At 37.8% G+C, this 19424-nt stretch overlaps 2 protein-coding genes across 22 annotated transcripts in view; one reads left to right on the top strand and one right to left on the bottom strand.

Moving 5' to 3' along the window:
- The window catches only part of NSUN7 (NOP2/Sun RNA methyltransferase family member 7), a 67201-nt gene extending 53333 nt beyond the window's left edge, over window positions 1-13868 (top strand). For all 3 annotated transcript variants that reach the window (XM_059923157.1, XM_059923155.1, XM_059923156.1), the window contains 2 exons: window positions 11396-11519; window positions 12128-13868. In XM_059923157.1, the coding sequence (XP_059779140.1) occupies window positions 11396-11519; window positions 12128-12766 (763 nt within the window). In that variant the 3' untranslated portion in view covers window positions 12767-13868. The remainder of the gene's footprint in view (window positions 1-11395; window positions 11520-12127) is intronic.
- Window positions 13869-15561: 1693 nt separating this feature from the next.
- Window positions 15562-19424, bottom strand: part of APBB2 (amyloid beta precursor protein binding family B member 2) — a 364010-nt gene continuing 360147 nt past the window's right edge. For all 19 annotated transcript variants that reach the window (XM_059923127.1, XM_059923130.1, XM_059923126.1 and 16 more), the window contains one exon: window positions 15562-19424. This exon is cut by the window's right edge and continues 13 nt beyond it. In XM_059923127.1, coding sequence (XP_059779110.1) covers window positions 19270-19424 — 155 coding nt within the window. In that variant the 3' untranslated portion in view covers window positions 15562-19269.

Below are 19424 nucleotides of genomic sequence, written 5' to 3'. Positions count from 1 at the left end.
CATTGGCAGGTGGATTCTTAACCACTACACCACCAGGAAAGTCCCTCCTTTTTCATTTCTTATTTTGTTTATTTGGGTTCTCTCTCTTTTCTTCTTGGTGAGCCTGTTCAGAGGTTTGTCAATTTTGTTTACCCTTTCAGCGAACCAGCTCTTGGTTTTATTATTATTATTATTATTTTTTAAATATTTATTTATTTATTTATGGCTGTGTTGGGTCTTCGTTTCTGTGCGAGGGCTTTCTCTAGTTGTGGCAAGTGGGGACCACTCTTCATCGCAGTGCGCGGGCCTCTCACTATCGCGGCCTCTCTTGTTGCGGAGCACAGGCTCCAGACGCGCAGGCTCAGTAGTTGTGGCTCACGGGCCCAGCTGCTCCGTGGCATGTGGGATCTTCCCAGACCAGGGCTCGAACCCGTGTCCCCTGCATTGGCAGGCAGATTCTCAACCACTGCGCCACCAGGGAAGCCCAGTTTTATTATTTTTTTTCTGTAGTTTTTTAATCTCTATTTTATTTATTTCCCCTCTGATCTTTAATTATTTCCTTCCTTCTGCTGACTATGTTTTGTTTGTTCTCTTTGTAATTCTTTTAGGTGGTAGGTTAGGTTGTTTATTTGAGGTTTTTCTTGTTTCTTGAGGAAGGCCTGTATCACAATGAACTTCTAAGAACTGTTTTTGCTGCATCCTATAGATTTTGTTTGGTTGTGTTTTCATTGTTATTTGTCTCAAGGTATTTTTTAATTTCCTCTTTGATTTCATCATTGACCCACTGTTTTTTTTTTTTTTTTTTTTTTTTTTTTTATTTATTTATTTTATTTATGGCTGTGTTGGGTCTTCGTTTCTGTGCGAGGGCTTTCTCTAGTTGTGGCAAGTGGGGGCCACTCTTCATCGCGGTGCGTGGGCCTCTCATTATCGCGGCCTCTCTTGTTGCGGAGCACAGGCTCCAGACGCGCAGGCTCAGTAATGGTGGCTCACGGGCCCAGTTGCTCCGTGGCATGTGGGATCTTCCCAGGCCAGGGCTCGAACCCGTGTCCCCTGCATTGGCAGGCAGACTCTCAACCACTGCGCCACCAGGGAAGCCCCGACCCACTGTTTTTTTAATAGCATGTTTTTTAGTCTCCATGTAGTCTTTTTTCTCATTTCTTTTTCTGTGGTTGATTTCTAGTTTCATGCCATTGTGGTCAGAAAAGATGTTTGAGATAATTTCTGTACTCTTCAATTTGTTGAGGCTTGTTTTGTGCCCTAGTATATGGTCAGCCCTAGAGAATGTTCCATGTGCACTTGAAAAGAATGTGTATTCTGGTTTTTTTTAGTTGTCATGTCCTGAAAATATCAGTTAAGTCTAACTGCTCAATTTTATTTTATTTATTTATTTATTTTTATTTTATTTTATTTTATTTATTTATTTATTTATTTATTTTTTTTTTTATCTGGTTACTAGGGCAACAGAGCCTTACTGGAAGTGGTGTTCTAGGTTGTAAATTAGAATGGAATGTGCGAGGAAAAAGCCCTTTAAGTTTATGTCTCATTACTTTTTTTTTTTTTTTTCGGAATACCGTACCTTCTATTTTTACAAGATATAAATAGACTGACACCAAGCATTGTACATGGATGACCACAACAAAAGCAACAATGATTGCAATTACCAAACATGAAACACACTCATACTATGTCATAATATTGACATTCAGTCCAGTAATCCTCCACTGTAACAGCTCCTTTACTTTGCAGTGAAAATTGATTTGTATATTCTTTGCCTCTGAGTCCTTGTGGGATTTTTTTTTTTTTAATTCAGACAGAAAGTCACAAAAATTATACTCATCCTCATCAGTTCACTCAGTCCCATGTGGTTAATTTTTTTTTTCATCTTGATCTTTTGTTAGCACTTTTATGAGTTCATCAGTTTTTCATTAGAGTTCTGAAAATGCTTATTCATTCAGTTCAGCAGTACCAGTCAGTTACCAGAAACCTGTACTTGTCAGAGTCTTTTCCATGAATTTCTTGAAGATGAAACCCTTTTATAGGAACATATTTGCAAAATCATCAGAGTACGCCCAGAACTGTCTGTAAATGACAAAAGACTTAAAAATGACCACGGTTAAAGATTTGATGAAAGTTCATAATAATGCAGTTGACAAGAAAATTAGTTATTTCTGAGATATACATTTTAAAGTAATAACTAGGATTATTACTTATAACATTATACCAGAACATATAAGATTTTTAGAAATTTCATGTAATGTCTGAAACATTTATATTAACATATTTCCATACATATTTCCATACAAATACAAATATAAGATTTTTAGAAATTTCATGTAATGTCTGAAACATTTATATTAACATATTTCCATACAAATAACCCAATGAAAGTTTAGTATTAGTTGTTTTGTTTGTTTTTTTATACTGCAGGTTCTTATTAGGCATCAGTTTTATACACATCAGTGTATACATGTCAATCCCAATCGCCCAATTCAGCACACCACCATCCCCACCTCACCGCAGTTTTCCCCCCTTGGTGTCCATATGTCCATTCTCTACATCTGTGTCTCAACTTCTGCCCTGCAAACTGGCTCATCTGTACCATTTTTCTAGGTTCCGCATACATGCATTAATATACGATATTTGTTTTTCTCTTTCTGACTTACTTCACTCTGTATGACAGTCTCTAGCTCCATCCACGTCTCAACAAATGACTCAATTTCGTTCCTTTTTATGGCTGAGTAATATTCCATTGTATATATGTACCACATCTTCTTTATCCATTCGTCTGTATATGGGCATTTAGGTTGCTTCCATGACCTGGCTATTGTAAATAGTGCTGCAATGAACATTCGGGTGCATGTGTCTTTTTGAATTACGGTTTTCTCTGGGTATATGCCCAGTAGTGGGATTGCTGGGTCATATGGTAATTCTATTTTTAGTTTTTTAAGGAACCTCCATATTGTTCTCCATAGTGGCTGTATCAATTTACATTCCCACCAACAGTGCAAGAGGGTTCCCTTTTCTCCACACCCTCTCCAGCATTTGTTGTTTGTAGATTTTCTGATGATGCCCATTCTAACAGGAGTGAGGTGATACCTCATTGTAGTTTTGATTTGCATTTGTCTAATAATTAGTGATGTTGAGCATCTTTTCATGTGCTTCGTGGCCATCTGTATGTCTTCTTTGGAGAAATGTCTATTTAGGTCTTCTGCCCATTTTTGGATTGGGGTGTTTGTTTCTTTGATATTGAGCTGAAGGAGCTGTTTATATATTTTGGAGATTAATCCTTTGTCCGTTGATTCATTTGCAAATATTTTCTCCCATTCTGAGGGTTGTCTTTTCGTCTTGTTTATGGTTTCCTTTGCTGTGCAAAAGCTTTGAAGTTTCATTAGGTCCCACTTGTTTATTTTTGTTTTTATTTCCATTCCTCTAGGAGGTGGATCAAAAAAGATCTTGCTGTGATTTATGTCAAAGAGTGTTCTTCCTATGTTTTCCTCTAAGAGTTTTATAGTGTCCAGTCTTATATTTAGGTCTCTAATCCATTTTGAGTTTATTTTTGTGTATGGTGTTAGGGAGTATTCTAATTTCATTCTTTTACATGTAGCTGTCCAGTTTTCCCAGCACCACTTACTGAAGAGACTGTCTTTTCTCCATTGTATATCCTGGCCTCCTTTGTCATAGATTAGTTGACCATAGGTGCGTGGGTTAACCTCTGGGCTTTCTATCTTGTTCCATTGATCTATGTTTCTGTTTTTGTGCCAGTACCATATTGTCTTGATTACTGTAGCTTTGTAGTATAGTCTGAAGTCAGGGAGTCTGATTCCTCCAGCTCCATTTTTTTGCCTCAAGACTGCTTTGGCTATTCGGGGTCTTTTGTTTCTCCATACAAATTTTAAGATGATTTGTTCTAGCTCCGTAAAAAATGCCATTGGTAATTTGATAGGGATTGCATTGAATCTGTAGATTGCTTTGGGTAGTATACTCATTTTCACAATGTTGATTCTTCCAATCCAAGAACATGGTATATCTCTCCATCTGTTGGTATCATCTTTAATTTCTTTCATCAGTGTCTTATAGTTTTCTGCATACAGGTCCTTTGTCTCCCTAGGTAGGTTTATTCCTAGGTATTTTATTCTTTTTGTTGCAATGGTAAATGGGAGTGTTTCCATAATTTCTCTTTCAGATTTTTCATCATTAGTGTATAGGAATGCAAGAGATTTCTGTGCATTAATTTTGTATCCTGCAACTTTACCATATTCATTAATTAGCTCTAGCAGTTTTCTGGTGGCAGTTTTAGGATTCTCTATGTATAGTATCATGTCATCCGCAAACAGTGACAGTTTTACTTCTTCTTTTCCAATTTGTATTCCTTTTATTTCTTTTTCTTCTCTGATTGCCGTGGCTAGGACTTCCAGAACTATGTTGAATAATAGTGGTGAGAGTGGACATCCTTGTCTCGTTCCTGATCTTAGAGGAAATGCTTTCAGTTTTTCACCATTGAGAATGATGTTTGCTGTGGGTTTGTCATATATGGCCTTTATTATGTTGAGGTAGGTTCCCTCTATGCCCACTTTCTGGAGAGTTTTTATCAGAAATGGGTGTTGAATTTTGTCAAAAGCTTTTTCTGCATCTATTGAGATGATCATATGGTTTTTATTCTTCAATTTGTTAATATGGTGTATCACATTGATTGATTTGCGTATATTGAAGAATCCTTGCATCCCTGGGATAAATCCCACTTGATCGTGGTGTATGATCCTTTTAATGTGTTGTTGGATTCTGTTTGCTAGTATTTTGTTGAGGATTTTTGCATCTATATTCATCAGTGATATTGGTCTGTAATTTTTTTTTGTAGTGTCTTTGTCTGGTTTTGGTATCAGGGTGATTGTGGCCTCGTAGAATGAGTTTGGGAGTGTTCTCTCCTCTGCAATTTTTTGGAAGAGTTTGAGATGGATGGGTGTTAGCTCTTCTCTAAATGTTTGATAGAATTCACCTGTGAAGCCATCTGGTCCTGGACTTTTGTTTGTTGGAAGATTTTTAATCACAGTTTCAATTTCATTACTTGTGATTGGTCTGTTCATATTTTCTGTTTCTTCCTGATTCAGTCTTGGAAGGTTATACCTTTCTAAGAATTTGTCCATTTCTTCCAGGTTGTCCATTTTATTGGCATAGAGTTGCTTGTAGTAGTCTCTTAGGATGCTTTGTATTTCTGCGGTGTCTGTTGTAACTTCTCCTTTTTCATTTCTGATTTTATTGATTTGAGTCCTCTCCCTCTTTTTCTTGATGAGTCTGGCTAATGGCTTATCAATTTTGTTTATCTTCTCAAAGAACCAACTTTTAGTTTTATTGATCTTTGCAATTGTTTTCTTTGCTTCTATTTCATTTATTTCTGCTCTGATCTTTATGATTTCTTTCCTTCTGCTAACTTTGGGTTTTGTTTGTTCTTCTTTCTCTAGTTTCTTTAGGTGTAAGGTTAGATTGTTTACTTGAGATTTTTCTTGTTTCTTTAGGTAGGCTTGTATAGCTATAAACTTCCCTCTTAGAACCGCTTTTGCTGCATCCCATAGGTTTTGGGTCGTCATGTTTTCATTGTCATTTGTCTCTAGGTATTTTTTGATTTCCTCTTTGATTTCTTCAGTGATCTCTTGGTTATTTAGTAACGTATTGTTTAGCCTCCATGTGTTTGTCCTTTATACGTTTTTTTCCCTGTAATTCATTTCTAATCTCATAGCGTTGTGGTCAGAAAAGATGCTCGATATGATTTCAATTTTCTTAAATTTACTGAGGCTTGATTTGTGACCCAAGATGTGATCTATCCTGGAGAATGTTCCGTGCGCACTTGGGAAGAACGTGTAATCTGCTGTTTTTGGATGGAATGTCCTATATATATCAATTAAATCTATCTGGTCTATTGTGTCATTTAAAGCTTCTGTTTCCTTATTTATTTTCATTTTGGATGATCTGTCCATTGGTGTAAGTGAGGTGTTAAAGTCCCCCACTATTATTGTGTTACTGTCGATTTCCTCTTTTATAGCTGTTAGCAGTTGCCTTATGTATTGAGGTGCTCCTATGTTGGGTGCATATATATTTATAATTGTTATATCTTCTTCTTGGATTGATCCCTGGATCATTATGTAGTGTCCTTCCTTGTCTCTTGTAACATTCTTTATTTTAAAGTCTATTTTATCCGATATGAGTATAGCTACTCCAGCTTTCTTTTGATTTCCATTTGCATGGAATATCTTTTTCCATCCCCTCACTTTCAGTCTGTATGTGTCCCTAGGTCTAAAGTGGGTCTCTTGTAGACAGCATATATATGGGTCTTGTTTTTGTATCCATTCAGCCAGTCTATGTCTTTTGGTTGGGGCATTTAATCCATTCACGTTTAAGGTAGTTATCGATATGTATGTTCCTATGACCATTTTCTTAATTGTTTTGGGTTTGTTTTTGTAGGTCCTTTTCTTCTCTTGTGTTTCCCACTTAGAGAAGTTCCTTTAGCATTTGTTGTAGAGCTGGTTTGGTGGTGCTGAATTCTCTTAGCTTTTGCTTGTCTGTAAAGCTTTTGATTTCTCCATCAAATCTAAATGAGATCCTTGCTGGGTAGAGTAATCTTGGTTGTAGGTTCTTCCCTTTCATCACTTTAAGTATATCATGCCACTCCCTTCTGGCTTGCAGAGTTTCTGCTGAGAAATCAGCTGTTAACCTTATGGGAGTTCCCTTGTATGTTATTTGTCGTTTTTCCCTTGCTGCTTTCAATAATTTTTCTTTGTCTTTAATTTTTGCCACTTTGATTACTATGTGTCTCGGCGTGTTTCTCCTTGGGTTTATCCTATATGGGACTCGCTGTGCTTCCTGGACTTGGGTGGCTATTTCCTTTCCCATGTTAGGGAAGTTTTCGACTATAATCTCTTCAAATATTTTCTCTGGTCCTTTCTCTCTCTCTTCTCCTTCTGGGACCCCTATAATGCGAATGTTGTTGCGTTTAATGTTGTCCCAGAGGTCTCTTAGGCTGTCTTCATTTCTTTTCATTCTTTTTTCTTTAGTCTGTTCCGCCGCAGTGAATTCCACCATTCTGTCTTCCAGGTCACTTATCCGTTCTTCTGCCTCAGTTATTCTGCTATTGATTCCTTCTAGTGTAGTTTTCATTTCAGTTATTGTATTGGTCATCTCTGTTTGTTTGTTCTTTAATTCTTCTAGGTCTTTGTTAATCATTTCTTGCATCTTCTCAATCTTTGCCTCCATTCTTATTCTGAGGTCCTGGATCATCTTCACTATCATTATTCTGAATTCTTTTTCTGGAAGGTTGCCTATCTCCACTTCATTTAGTTTTTTTTCTGGGGTTTTGTCTTGTTCCTTCATCTGGTACATAGCCCTCTGCCTTTTCATCTTCTCTATCTTTCTGTAACTGTGGTTTTTGGTCCACAGGCTGCAGGATTGTAGTTTTTCTTGCTTCTGTTGTCTGCCCTCTGGTGGTTGAGGCTATCTAAGAGGCTTGATGGGAGGCTCTGGTGGTGGGTAGAGCTGACTGTTGCTGTGGCGGTCAGAGCTCAGTAAAACCTTAATCCACTTGACTGTTGATGGGTGGGGCTGGGTTCCCTCCCTGTTGCTGTGGCGGTCAGAGCTCAGTAAAACCTTAATCCACTTGACTGTTGATGGGTGGGGCTGGTTTCCCTCCCTGTTGGTTGTTTTGCCTGAGGCAACCCAACACTGGAGCCTACCCGTGCTCTTTGGTGGGGTTAATGGCAGACTCTGGGAGGGCTCACGCCAAGGAGAACTTCCCAGAATCTCTGCTGCCAGTGTCCTTATCCCCACGGTGAAACAGAACCACCACTCGCCTCTGCAGGAGACCCCCCAACACCAGCAGGTAGGTCTGGTTCAGTCTCCCCCAGGGTCAGTGCTCCTTCCCCTGGGTCCCGATGCACACATTACTTTGTGTGTGCCCTCCAAGATTGGGGTCTCTGTTTCCCCCAGTCCTGTCAAATTCCTGCAATCAATTCCCACTAGGCTTCAAAGTCTGATTCTCTAGGAATTCCTCCTCCCATTGCCGGACCCCCAGGTTGGGAAGACTGACGTGGGGCTCAGAACCTTCACTCCAGTGGGTGGACTTCTGTGGTATAAGTGTTCGCCAGTCTGTGAGTCACCCACCCAGCAGTTATGGGATTTGATTTTACTCTGATTGCGCCCCTCCTACCGTCTCACTGTGGCTTCTCCTCTGTCCTTGGACGTGGGGTATCCTCCTTGGTGAAGTCCAGGGTCTTCCTGCCAATGATTGTCCAGCAGCCAGTTGTGATTCTGGTGCTCTCGCAAGAGGGAGTGAGAGCACGTCCTTCTACTCCGCCATCTTGGTTAATCTCCCCTAACTGCTCAATTTTATCATTTAGGATCTATGTTGCCGTATTGATTTTCTGTCTAGAAGATATTTCCATTGATATGAGTGGGGTGTTAAAGTCTCCTACTATTATTGTATTCCCGTCAATTTCTCCCTTTATGTCTGTTAGTATTTGTTTTATATATTTGGGTGCTTCTGTATTAGGTGCATATATGTTAATGAGTGTAAAATTCTCTTCTTGTATTGATCCTTTTATCATTATATAGTGATATATCTTTATCTTTCTTTACGGCCTTTGTTTTCAAGTCTGTTTTGTCTTATATGAGTATTGTGACCCCCACTTGTCATTTCTGTTTGCATGAAATATCTTTTTCCATCCCCTCACTTTCAATCTATGTGTGTCTCCTGCCCTAAAGTGGGTCTCTTGTAGGCAGCATATTGTAGGCTTTTGTTTTTTAATCCAATCCGCCACTCTATGTCTTTTGATTGGAGCATTTAGTCCATTGACATTTAAGGTAATTATTGATAGATACGTATTTATTGCCATTTTAAACCTTGTTTTCCAGTTGATTCTGTGTTTCTTCTTTGTTCCTTTCTTTTTTCCTTTTGTTTTTCTTTTTGTGGTTTGATGATTTCCTTTTATTTTATGCTTGTGTTCTTTTTGGTTTTTGTGAATCTATTGTGTGTTTTTGATTTGTGGTTATTCTGTTTTTCAAGTATGTTAACCCCTTCCTATATCTACTTGCTTTAGACTGATAGTCATATGGGCTCAAACACATTCTAAAAAAAAAAGAATCTACATTTTCTTACTTTCCTTCCCCACATTTTATGATTTTGATGTCCTCTTTTACATCTTCATGTTTATCCTTTTGCTGTTCATTGTCATCATTTTCACAAAAATGTTTTGATTTTTAAAAAATCTGTGTACTGACCTATTTAAGTGATTTACTTTCCAATTGTGATTTTCTCTTTTCTATACATTCTTGCTTCTCTTCTATTTAGAGAAGACCTTTCAATACTTCTTTTAGGATAGGTTTAGTATTGCTGTATTCTTTTAGTTTTTGCTTATCTGAGAAATTCTTTGTCTCTCCTTCTATTCTAAATGATAATCTTGCTGGGTATAGTATTCTAGGTTGCACATTTTTCCCTTTTAGGAATTTGAATATATCTTGCCACTCCCTTCTGTACTGTAACGTTTCTGTAGAGAAATCAGCTGATAGCCTTATGGGGGTTCCCTTGTAACTAACACTTTGTTTTTCTCTTGCTGCCTTCAGAATCCTCTCTTTAACTTTCGCCATTTTAATTACAATATGTCTTGATGTAGGTCTGTTTGGGTTCATCTTGTTTGGGACTCTGCTTCCTGTACCTGGATTTCTGTTTCCTTCTTTAGGTTTGAGAAGTTTTCAGCCATAATTTCTTCAAATTCACTTTCGATCCCCTTTTCTCTGTCTTCTTCTCCTCTGGAATCCCTATTATGGGTAGATTGGCAAGCTTTATATTATCCCATACATGTCTTATATTGCTTTCATTTTTTTTTTTTAATTTGCCTTTCTATCTGCTGTTCTGATTGGGTGATTTTCATTATTCTATCTTCCAGATCACTTATTTGTTCTTCTGCATTATTCATTCTGCTGTTCATTGCCTTTAGCTCAGCTTTCATCTCAGCAAATGAGTTTTTAATTTTTCTTGGCTCCTCTTTATAGTTTCTAGCTCCTTTTTACAGTATTCTGCATTTCTGTCAATAAACTTTCTTAATTCCTTCAGTATTTTCATTATCTCCTTTTTGAACTCTGCGTCTATTAGACTGAAGAGGTCTATTTCATTGTTTGTTCTTTCAGGGAAATTCTCTTGGTCTTTTAACTGGGACTGGTCCCTCTGCTTCTTTGTTTTACTTATATTTCCCTTACTCTGTGAGTTTAGGAGAAACACTTATCTACTGTGGTCTTGGAGGGCTGTTTATATGTAGGAGCAGCCCTGTGTAGCTTGTGTGGTTTTAATATTTTTGGTGTAAGGGTTGTTTTAGTATGGATGCCTGCTGTCTCTTTCCTCAGTGTGTGCTGGCTGTTATCCCATTGATAGGGGGTGTGCAGAAGCAGTGGCTGGCGTTCTCTCCCAGAGCCCGCAAAGGTGGCAGCTGGCACCCGCTCCCAGAGCTCTCGGTGTGGTGGTGGCTCACTCGTGCCCCTGGAGCCTGCGATGGCATCGGTGGCTCATGCCCACCCCTGAGCCCACAGCAGCGGTTGGTGCCTGCTCCTGGAGCTCGTGCAGGCAGTGTCCTGTCGCCTTAGAGTGCATGTGCAGGGAAGGAGGCTGCTATGTCAGGTCCCGCCCCTCCCCTCGCGTGCCCTCAACAATGGCACCTTGCCTCCATGGTGGGCCTGGGCTTCTTCTGCATACACCCTTGGTTTCAGTCATACCAAAATCCAGCCCCTTAAGGCTGTCTCCGCACAGCCAACCCCAGTCTTCTCCCCAGGTCTGACCTCCAAAGCCCAAGCTTCAGCTCCCAGCCCCCGCCCACACTGGTGGACGCACGTCTCAGGCTGGGGAGTGCAGTGCTGTGAGACTGACCGTCTGTGCAGGTCTCTTTCCATTCTGCCTGCTGCACACCAGTTCTGTGCTCTCTTCTGAGGCTCTGAAGCTCCCCCTCCACCCCAGCTGGTCTCCCCACTGGTGAGGGGACTTCACAGGGTGCCGGAACCTTTCCTGTTTCACAGTTCCTTCCCAGGGGCGCAGGGTCCTGTCCTGATTCCTTTCTCCCTCTTTTTTTTCTTTTTTCTTTTGTCCTACTTGATTATGTGGAGATTTTATTGCCCTCTCAGAAGTCTGAGGTCTTCTGCCAGGGTTCAGTAGGTGTTCTGAGAATTGTTCCACATGTAGATGTATTTTTGATGTATTTGTGGGACGAGGTTAGCTCCACATCCTACTACTCCACCATCTTGATCCCTCCCCTTGACATTTTATTCTTATTTGGAATTTTTGTTTAAATGGGTAAAACATAATAAAAGAAAATTGGTTGCAATTTACTGTCTCCCTCCATTGGCAAATAAGACATTCTAACTATTAATTGTTTGCTGTTATCTATTGCAGGCTTAGTCCCCCTGTCCTTCCACTGTGCTCCTTAAAGGAAATACATTTGTCCACTGACAAATTTTTCAGAATGGAACCATCTGAAATTACCAATGGTTGTTTTCTTTCTGTTCTCACAAGGGAGGTAAGGATAAAAAAAATCCCAATCCATTTCATGCTTAGGAATTAAGAAACAACAAAGTCTCATAAGAGGAACATAGGAACTTTCTGAACATTTCATAATGGTATGCTTATTTCATAAATAGCTAAAGGGCAGGAAAAGGAATTACTATTGTATGGCGGAAATCCCTATTTTTATCTTTATTGTCCTCCTGAGTGTTTTTCCCTTGCCTCTTCTCCACCCCCACTTCTCCAAGCACTTTGTCAATATCCAGTTCATTTTAGCTCACAGGTAAGAAATAAGCTCTGGACATATATACACTAATATGTATAAAACAGATAACTAATAAGAACCTGCTGTATAAAAAAATAAATAAAAATTCAAAAATTCAAAAAAAAAAGAAAGAAGGAAGCTCTGTAATTCTTCTTTTTTTTTTTTTTCTATCAGGTTCACAAATGGGGAGATTTAAGTACAAAGAAAGTAATTTCCTGAGGCTTATAGGATATATTAAGAGACTAAGGTCTAAAAACTATTTCTTTTAGTATAACAAGGATACTCTTTTATCTTTACTGAAACACTGATAAATATTTGTAATATGCACAGTAACAGTTAACTCCCACATTTAATTATAGCGGGACCCATCTGAGACAGTGTCTGTGAAAGATGTTTTGGCCCGTGCTGCAGCAAAGGGTCTACTGGATGGGATCGAGTTGGGCAAACCTTCAAAACGGGAGAAGAAGAAGAAAAAATCAAAAATGTCATTGCCAAAATCTTCCACTTCTGATAGTAGCAGCATCCAGATGAAAATTGCTGAGTTCCTGAGTCAAGAAACTAACGCAAGTGCTCATCAGTCAGAGACATTAACAACAAAAACATCTCTTCCACAGAAGAATACAAATCAAGTGGGTTCTTCCTCACAGGTCAGAAAATCCAACAAGCCCACCACCAATCCTTTAGTGCCTACATTTATGAAGAACACATCTCCCTCCAGACCATACGAACGGCTGACAAACTTTGTAAGACCTCGCCCAGAAGACAGAATGATTGCACTGAAACCCATAGAGATTGTTTTGCCTCCAGTAATGTTGCCATTTTCTAGTCCCCAAGGGATCAGATCTCAGATACCAACTCAACATTTTTACTGTCGTTGGGTTGGGCCCAAGACTGTCATGCCTGGCTATCTTCCCACACCATCAATACCAAGAAGAGGGAAAAAACCTAAAGAAAACTTACCTTCCTCTCTACCCAGGCATCCTCGACCATGGCTTTGACTGTCTTGTGTTTTTTACAGGGGTCAAGAGTAGTAGATTTTTTTTTTCAAAGTCTGATATTTCTCTGAAGGTTAGACATCCCTACACAAAATACTCATCCTTTTGGTCACTTAGTATCTTCTAAATGTGATTATTACCTTCAAGTGAATTAAGACAAATGAGAATAATATAGGTGAGTTAAGCAAAGCAGAATTCAGAGAGTTCAGTAGCTGGGTGCTGATCTGTTTTAGAATGTCCAGTTGTAGACTCGGTATCGGCTGTTAGAACTTGTCTCACTCTTGTTAACTTTCTGTCTGGACTTAGGACACTGGTTTTAAAGCTGCAACAATTTTTCCTGAAGGGAAACACCGTGTGCCTTAGAACAGACTTCTTTTCAAAGTTAACTTGTGAGGCAGTTTATTAGAAAGCGTAGGTTTGGAAAAGATGCTCTTGCACGGACTATAGATTGCTCTTCAGTATCGAGTCAGCTGTAGTTTAACATTTTCAATCACTATCGAGGTTGATTTTTTTTTCTTAAACATCAAAATAGGAGATGTTATGAGCTTTTGTAATGTGACTGAGGTTGAGTATGAGTAGGAAGAACAGGAAAGTCCAAAGTTCTAGGTGTGAGGAGTAGTTCAGCTGTCCATTCACAGAGTGAAAACTGTTTCTCACTGGAAGAACCTCAAGGATCCTGAGCAGACTGAACATAAGCTCTCCCTTTTAACTATTTATGCCAAATACTGTTGTAAAAAAAGTGACTGTAAGCAAATTTCCATCTAAATAGTAATTCTGAGGAAGAGGCCAAACTGTTGAATACAAGTGACACCCCTATTGTTGAAGAAATCTATACAAATTTATGATTCAAAGATCAGGTGAGATGATGGTCATTTCAAGTGGCACACAGTAATCAAACTTTGGTAAGTCATTTCTGATGCTCAATTAAAATATATTGTAGCACTATTTTAATTATATTAAAAGTCAGTTCATCTTGACTGTATTATCAGTTGCCTTCCAAGAATTGGTTATGATTATCATTTCTGGGTCTACTGATTTTTTTTTCATCATGGCAACAGAAAGTGACATTAAATCAAATATGTTACTACTATAAATCCTACTGTTTAAAAACATGTTCATAGACACATTCAAAGAGTTTGAATTTAAAGTGTGTTTTCAGAATCCAGTTGTGTTGAATAGTGTTAAATAAATTCCTAAATTTCAATTCAGGTGGCATGATTTTAGTAGGCTATTATCCTCTTCAAGATGAATATTTAGTTCTATTTCAGCTCTGATATTGTATAATTTTCTCACTTGAAGTGAGGATAAAAAAGGGTGAATTTCATTTTAGCAGTAATAAATGTTTTTAACTGAAGAGTTACACTTACCAGTAAAATGTGTTAGTGAAGAAAGGAAACATGACTTTTTATACTTGAACCAGACTTAATATTTTTAAATCCCAAAAGAATACTGTTATGACTCTTAAAAAATACAGAAATGTTTTAAATGCTCAGCTTATTTAACTACTTTCAAAAATCAAAAACTATATAATCTTTGCTCTGAAAGTTATAGTATGGTTTCCTCCTATTCCTCCTCTCTGGCTTAGAGCCTTCCGTGCCTCTGGGAGGCCAGTGCAGCTGAACTGAACTTTGTTCAGTAAAGAGCTGATATTTTATCCCAGGGATCTTTTATCCCTTTCCTTACATCTCTCCTCTGCCCCAGGCTGAAGAGTATTCCATTGTCCAAAAGTAGCAGGTCTGAGATTTTTATTTTCTGCTAATAGTTATTATAAGAAGAAAACTCACACTGTTATGAAATAGTTCAGGATATTTTTCTGATCTCTATAGCAGCATGTGGTTCATGTCACATCACAACTTTAGCCACTTATCTTCAGTATCTCATAACATGAATCCTGTCATAAATTATTTTTCTAAGTATATGGAGATTCTCAGTTAAACCATTCATTCATTAAGCCTGCAGTTTTCTTCTTTGGAATCTTCTAAGAAAGAAGGATGTGATCAATTATTTAAATATTTTGGTAGACTAAAAAGGGAAATACTTTGGATTAAAAACAGTATGGGAGAATTCTAGTAAAGAATATTGATTACATTGACATTTTTCTTTTTTCAGCTTCTTAGAGAAAAGTGCTGTAAAAATCTAAAGTAATGAAATTACTGGTTTTTAGCTACTCCAATAGCAAATTCAGATTTTTAATGTGTAATTATTTACCACTATATAATACCTGAAACCAAATGAAATTTTGCTCTTTGAGAGTAACTAACTGCTTTTGATTGAGGAAAAAGGTAAACTACTGGGGGAAATGCAAGATGAACAAAAAATGGGTACACACTTTAAATTCTATTTATCTTCTTCCATATGTCTAACAGTTAAACTAAACCAGATTCAACTGCTGTTTTTCTAGTCACCTTTCATTTTGGATTTAGTGCCTGTACAACTATCTTTCATTCTTTGATATCAGGCTCTTAAAGGAAAGATGGACTTTCTTAACACTAGAAAGAGTGCTTACACAAGCATCAAGTTGGTGACTGAACAGGCCTCTATGTCCAAAATGCCAGCTGTCCTTCCTGAGTACCAAGTAAGGACCATGCGATGAATTACTCAAAATTTAAAGTTACTTTCTAGTTCTTACCAGGTGGAAATATACAATAACTAGTCAAAGCAGAATCTTACATTACTAAAATGACTTTTAATTTGAGGTAAGAATAATTTGAAAATAAAATGACTGGCGTGGAGACACTAAACTTTTATTTCTATCTGGATGTGTATGACTGATGTCTGTCAGATAAATGAGCCAAACATTTTACGCAGCTAAGTTTATTCTCACAACATCTTACATTTAAATGTGTAAAAATGGTCAACAGCAAAAGGGGCAGAAAGCAAAACCAAATGTTCTTTTGGGATAAACAAGCTGCTCTGGATAGCAGGGAGCACTCTCACTGATAAAGCGTGAGCAGTATCTTTTCCCTGAAGCTGAAATAAACTTCATTTTACTGGCTGTATAACACACGTTAGCTGTGTATTGGGTTCAGTAAGCCTGGCAAACTAGAGAGCTAATGCTTTTACTAGTTAAGCTGTGCTAATATCAGTTAGGGAGATGTTTCTCACATTGTTTATGCTATCTTGAGTTTGTGTTGCAATGCTTATGAAATGAGTGTGTGTCATATAAGAAGAGGAGGAAAGATTTAGGGCTTCTAGTAAATGACCTTGTGTAGTAGAATCGCACAAATGTTCGTCATAAAATCATAAAGTGGAATTTTTTAAAAAGTAGCAGTGCCAACAGTTTATCACCAAGAGATTATTTTAATGGAAATGGGTCTAATGTTGCTTCATGCAGTAAGACAGACACAAAGAAAAACAATGGTCCTAATTAGCTATGGGTGATCATATATCCAGGTGTAAACAAAGGGCAGGAGGACATGTGTCTCTTAGATGAGCTCACACGTGTTGTGAAGGATATAAAAACGAAGCACCAAGCAGTGCTTTAAGTTTGCAAAGTAAAGTTTTTAGCCATAGGCATGTTGGCTATTCCCCTTGATGCGGCCAAGGAGCACATATGTGAGTTGGCAAGTATGCGTCTATCTAGCTGCTTTTAAAAAATAAAAGGAACTTTTAAGTATTTTGCCTTTTCTTATACATATTCCAATAAAAATGTGACTACAAATCATTACAAAACCACGTTTTAGGCAACGTATAGTTCACTGAGATTACTTAGACCTGGATACACTGAGAGATAATATCCAGTAAAGATAATACATTAACACAATAATGCAGTATATTTCAGTAAAAATAGAATAAATAAAATAAAAATATTTTAAGCTGTATTTAACAGGTTAATTAAAAAAATGATAAGACATACAAGGCATAGTGAACATGGCTGCCTGTTTACCAAATCACAGATACAAAGAATGCATAGATAACTGAAGTGTCACTACAATATCAGGTAAAACACTAGCATCCTTTCACAGAAAATACACACATACTTTCATACATACTTTTTGGCCATGGCAGAAAGTGTCTGAACATACGGCTTAACATAATTAATTTTATAAAATTAATTGCATTTAGTATGCAAAGCTATTTTTAAAACAAAGTATCTGCAGTAAAGTTTTCAGTATGTAAAGGCTATCATTCATCTTAATGCATCCTATAATTGCATATATAAATCAGTTTGCTACTTAAAGCTAGCTCAGTATTCTTGATCCTGAAAACATATGTATGCCTTAAAAAAAATGAATGGGTTCTGGTAGAGATGTCCAATATAAAAGTGGATCACGTTTTTAAGAATTTTGAAGTTTATCATCACACTAAAATGTTTGTTTCACTGTGGAGGTCAAGATGAAAGATCATCAAGATTGAATTTTGAACAGCTTTTCAAAGGGCACAGTAAGGATTTTCTTAATGCAGTAATTTCTTAGGATGTCACTGGTAACTTTAGTAGAATAGTATATAGGCTGGTGAGAAGTATAATCCATTTCTAGAGTGGCCTCTCTTTTGTCATAACACTAGGGTGCTAGCAAACAATTCCAGAATTCTGAGAGGGAACAGAGGCAGGAGGCCACCTACTCATTCCATCACGTTCTCTGGTGGCTAAGTATCATGAGTTAGGAATATTTCTACCACATGTAACATCATCTCTGGATAGTCTTGTGGGTTGAACAGGATGTGCTGCGTGTAGAATCCTGTCCTCTACGACACATTTGAGGCACACTGCAGGAAAACTGAGAGCAGGCAATGGTTTTAAATCACGGCATGAGTAATTTGGACATACTTCCCTACTTATACAGGGAATCCTAAGATTGCCTGACAATAACTGGATATGCCCAGAGTAATTTTGGAAAGACTCCTCCTGACTGGTGTGGAAGCAGCATAACTTAATAACTGGGAGTTGAGAAGCATGGGTCCTAGTTCTGGCTTTCTAACTTTCTTGAGATCTTAGGCTAGGTGACTGAGCCTCTTTAATTCATATTTTTTATTTCTCAAATGTGTTTAGTACCTTCTCTACCTTATAAGGCTCAAATGTGACGATAAGAATGTGGAAACCATTTTGACACGTACATAGCAGTAGATAAACATAAAGCATTACTTTTACAACGATGTTGTAAAATGATAATTTTATCACTGAAAAGTAAACAAAACTAATGTTTAGATTGAGCTTCTTAGCAACTTCTTCTTTAAAACATTATCAACAGGTGTCTAAATCTGTTTATCTTTACAGCTAAGTCATCTATAGATAGAGAAGCAGAAAAGTGCTGTTTTTGGGAAGGCTGTTAAATAGTCCTTTGTTCCTATGTATATTTTGCTCTGATATGAAATTTTTAAATCTTGAAAATAAATGGAAAAAATATAAATTAAAAAATATATCTAGAGTCCAACAAATTTTAATATTAAATACATAAATTCAGAAAGGTTCAATTTAATGAAGTTTGTTGCCATGGACATTACATGATGGACAGACAGCTTTCTGGGCAAAAAGCATTAAGGTAAGATTGAGCTAGATGCAGAATCCTAGCAGAACATTTACCTAGGAGGTGGAAAACAACGTGGTGGTGGAGATCTAAAATATAAATGACATTTCCTCAACTCCAAGTTGCATATTGGCTAATTATCAAACTAAGGATGAAAGGCTTACGAGGAATATTTCATTTTAATGTTTATGTAGAGAATGGCCATAGTGAACTATAATTCTCTAGCTGCATTGTACAGTATAAGGCAGAAGTTTGAAATATGTCCCACCCAAAATGCATTATGATTTTGTTAATCTCTTTCTTTTTCTTAATAATCAATCAGTTTGAAAACCATCTGAACAGAAAGGCTCTTTTTGTTGTTTTAATTTCTGAAATTTAGTTTTTCAATTTTGAAGCTTCACTTTTTTTCCCAACATCCCCCAAACAGCTGTAGACATGAAATGGTGTCCATGTGTCAAAGAGCTCGTCAAGGAAAGTTGCCAGTTGGTTTCTATACTGATGCCAACAGCCAATTTTGTCAACCAAAGGTTCGGTTTTATGAAAAACTAAAACAAAAACTCATCATCCTGTTTTTACAGCAATTCAGTGGTATCCGGTATGCAGTGTCTACTCCAATGTTGAAAACAGGGCAAAGTGCTGTAGGACTTAAAAGTTGCTTGTGACAGATCCAGTCGAGAAGACAATGAAACTAACCCAGGTGTCATTCACTCCAAGGACTCAGCTGCTTCACTGGGAGGGGTGTGGCCACATTCTTCCCTGTGTGTGTGAAGTTACATAATGTTCACGATATTTACAATAAGAAAGGGAGCTTCCACTGCTCATGATGTAACTTACAGCAAAAAAAAATTAGTCATGCTTCTTTTCATATCACACGACGGTGGCAAGACGAGAGAACATGCTTGTCTAACACTGTTTGGTTAGGTTATTAATCTCTGAAGACAAAGCATCAGCAACTGAATGGAAGGCCAGAGATCAGCTCCTCTTCTTTAGTGTAGCTATTCAATCTTCAGTAAATATTACAGGATCCTTTCACATATGCAGCTACGGCGTTTCTGTGACAGGGCGTTTCTGTTTCAAAGTGTCAATGAGGGATAAGACCCCTCGTTTTACATTGGTTGTGACTCTCCTGGTCACAGAGTCTGCTGGTGGAGGAGGTGGTCGAACTTTCTGTGAAGGCGGCCTGGCTACCAAGCACT

This window comes from Balaenoptera ricei, chromosome 5 (genome assembly GCF_028023285.1).
Source record: "Balaenoptera ricei isolate mBalRic1 chromosome 5, mBalRic1.hap2, whole genome shotgun sequence".
Classification (NCBI taxonomy): domain Eukaryota; kingdom Metazoa; phylum Chordata; class Mammalia; order Artiodactyla; family Balaenopteridae; genus Balaenoptera; species Balaenoptera ricei.
Note: the sequence above shows the minus strand (reverse complement) of the source record. Positions and strands in the feature narration are given on the sequence as shown.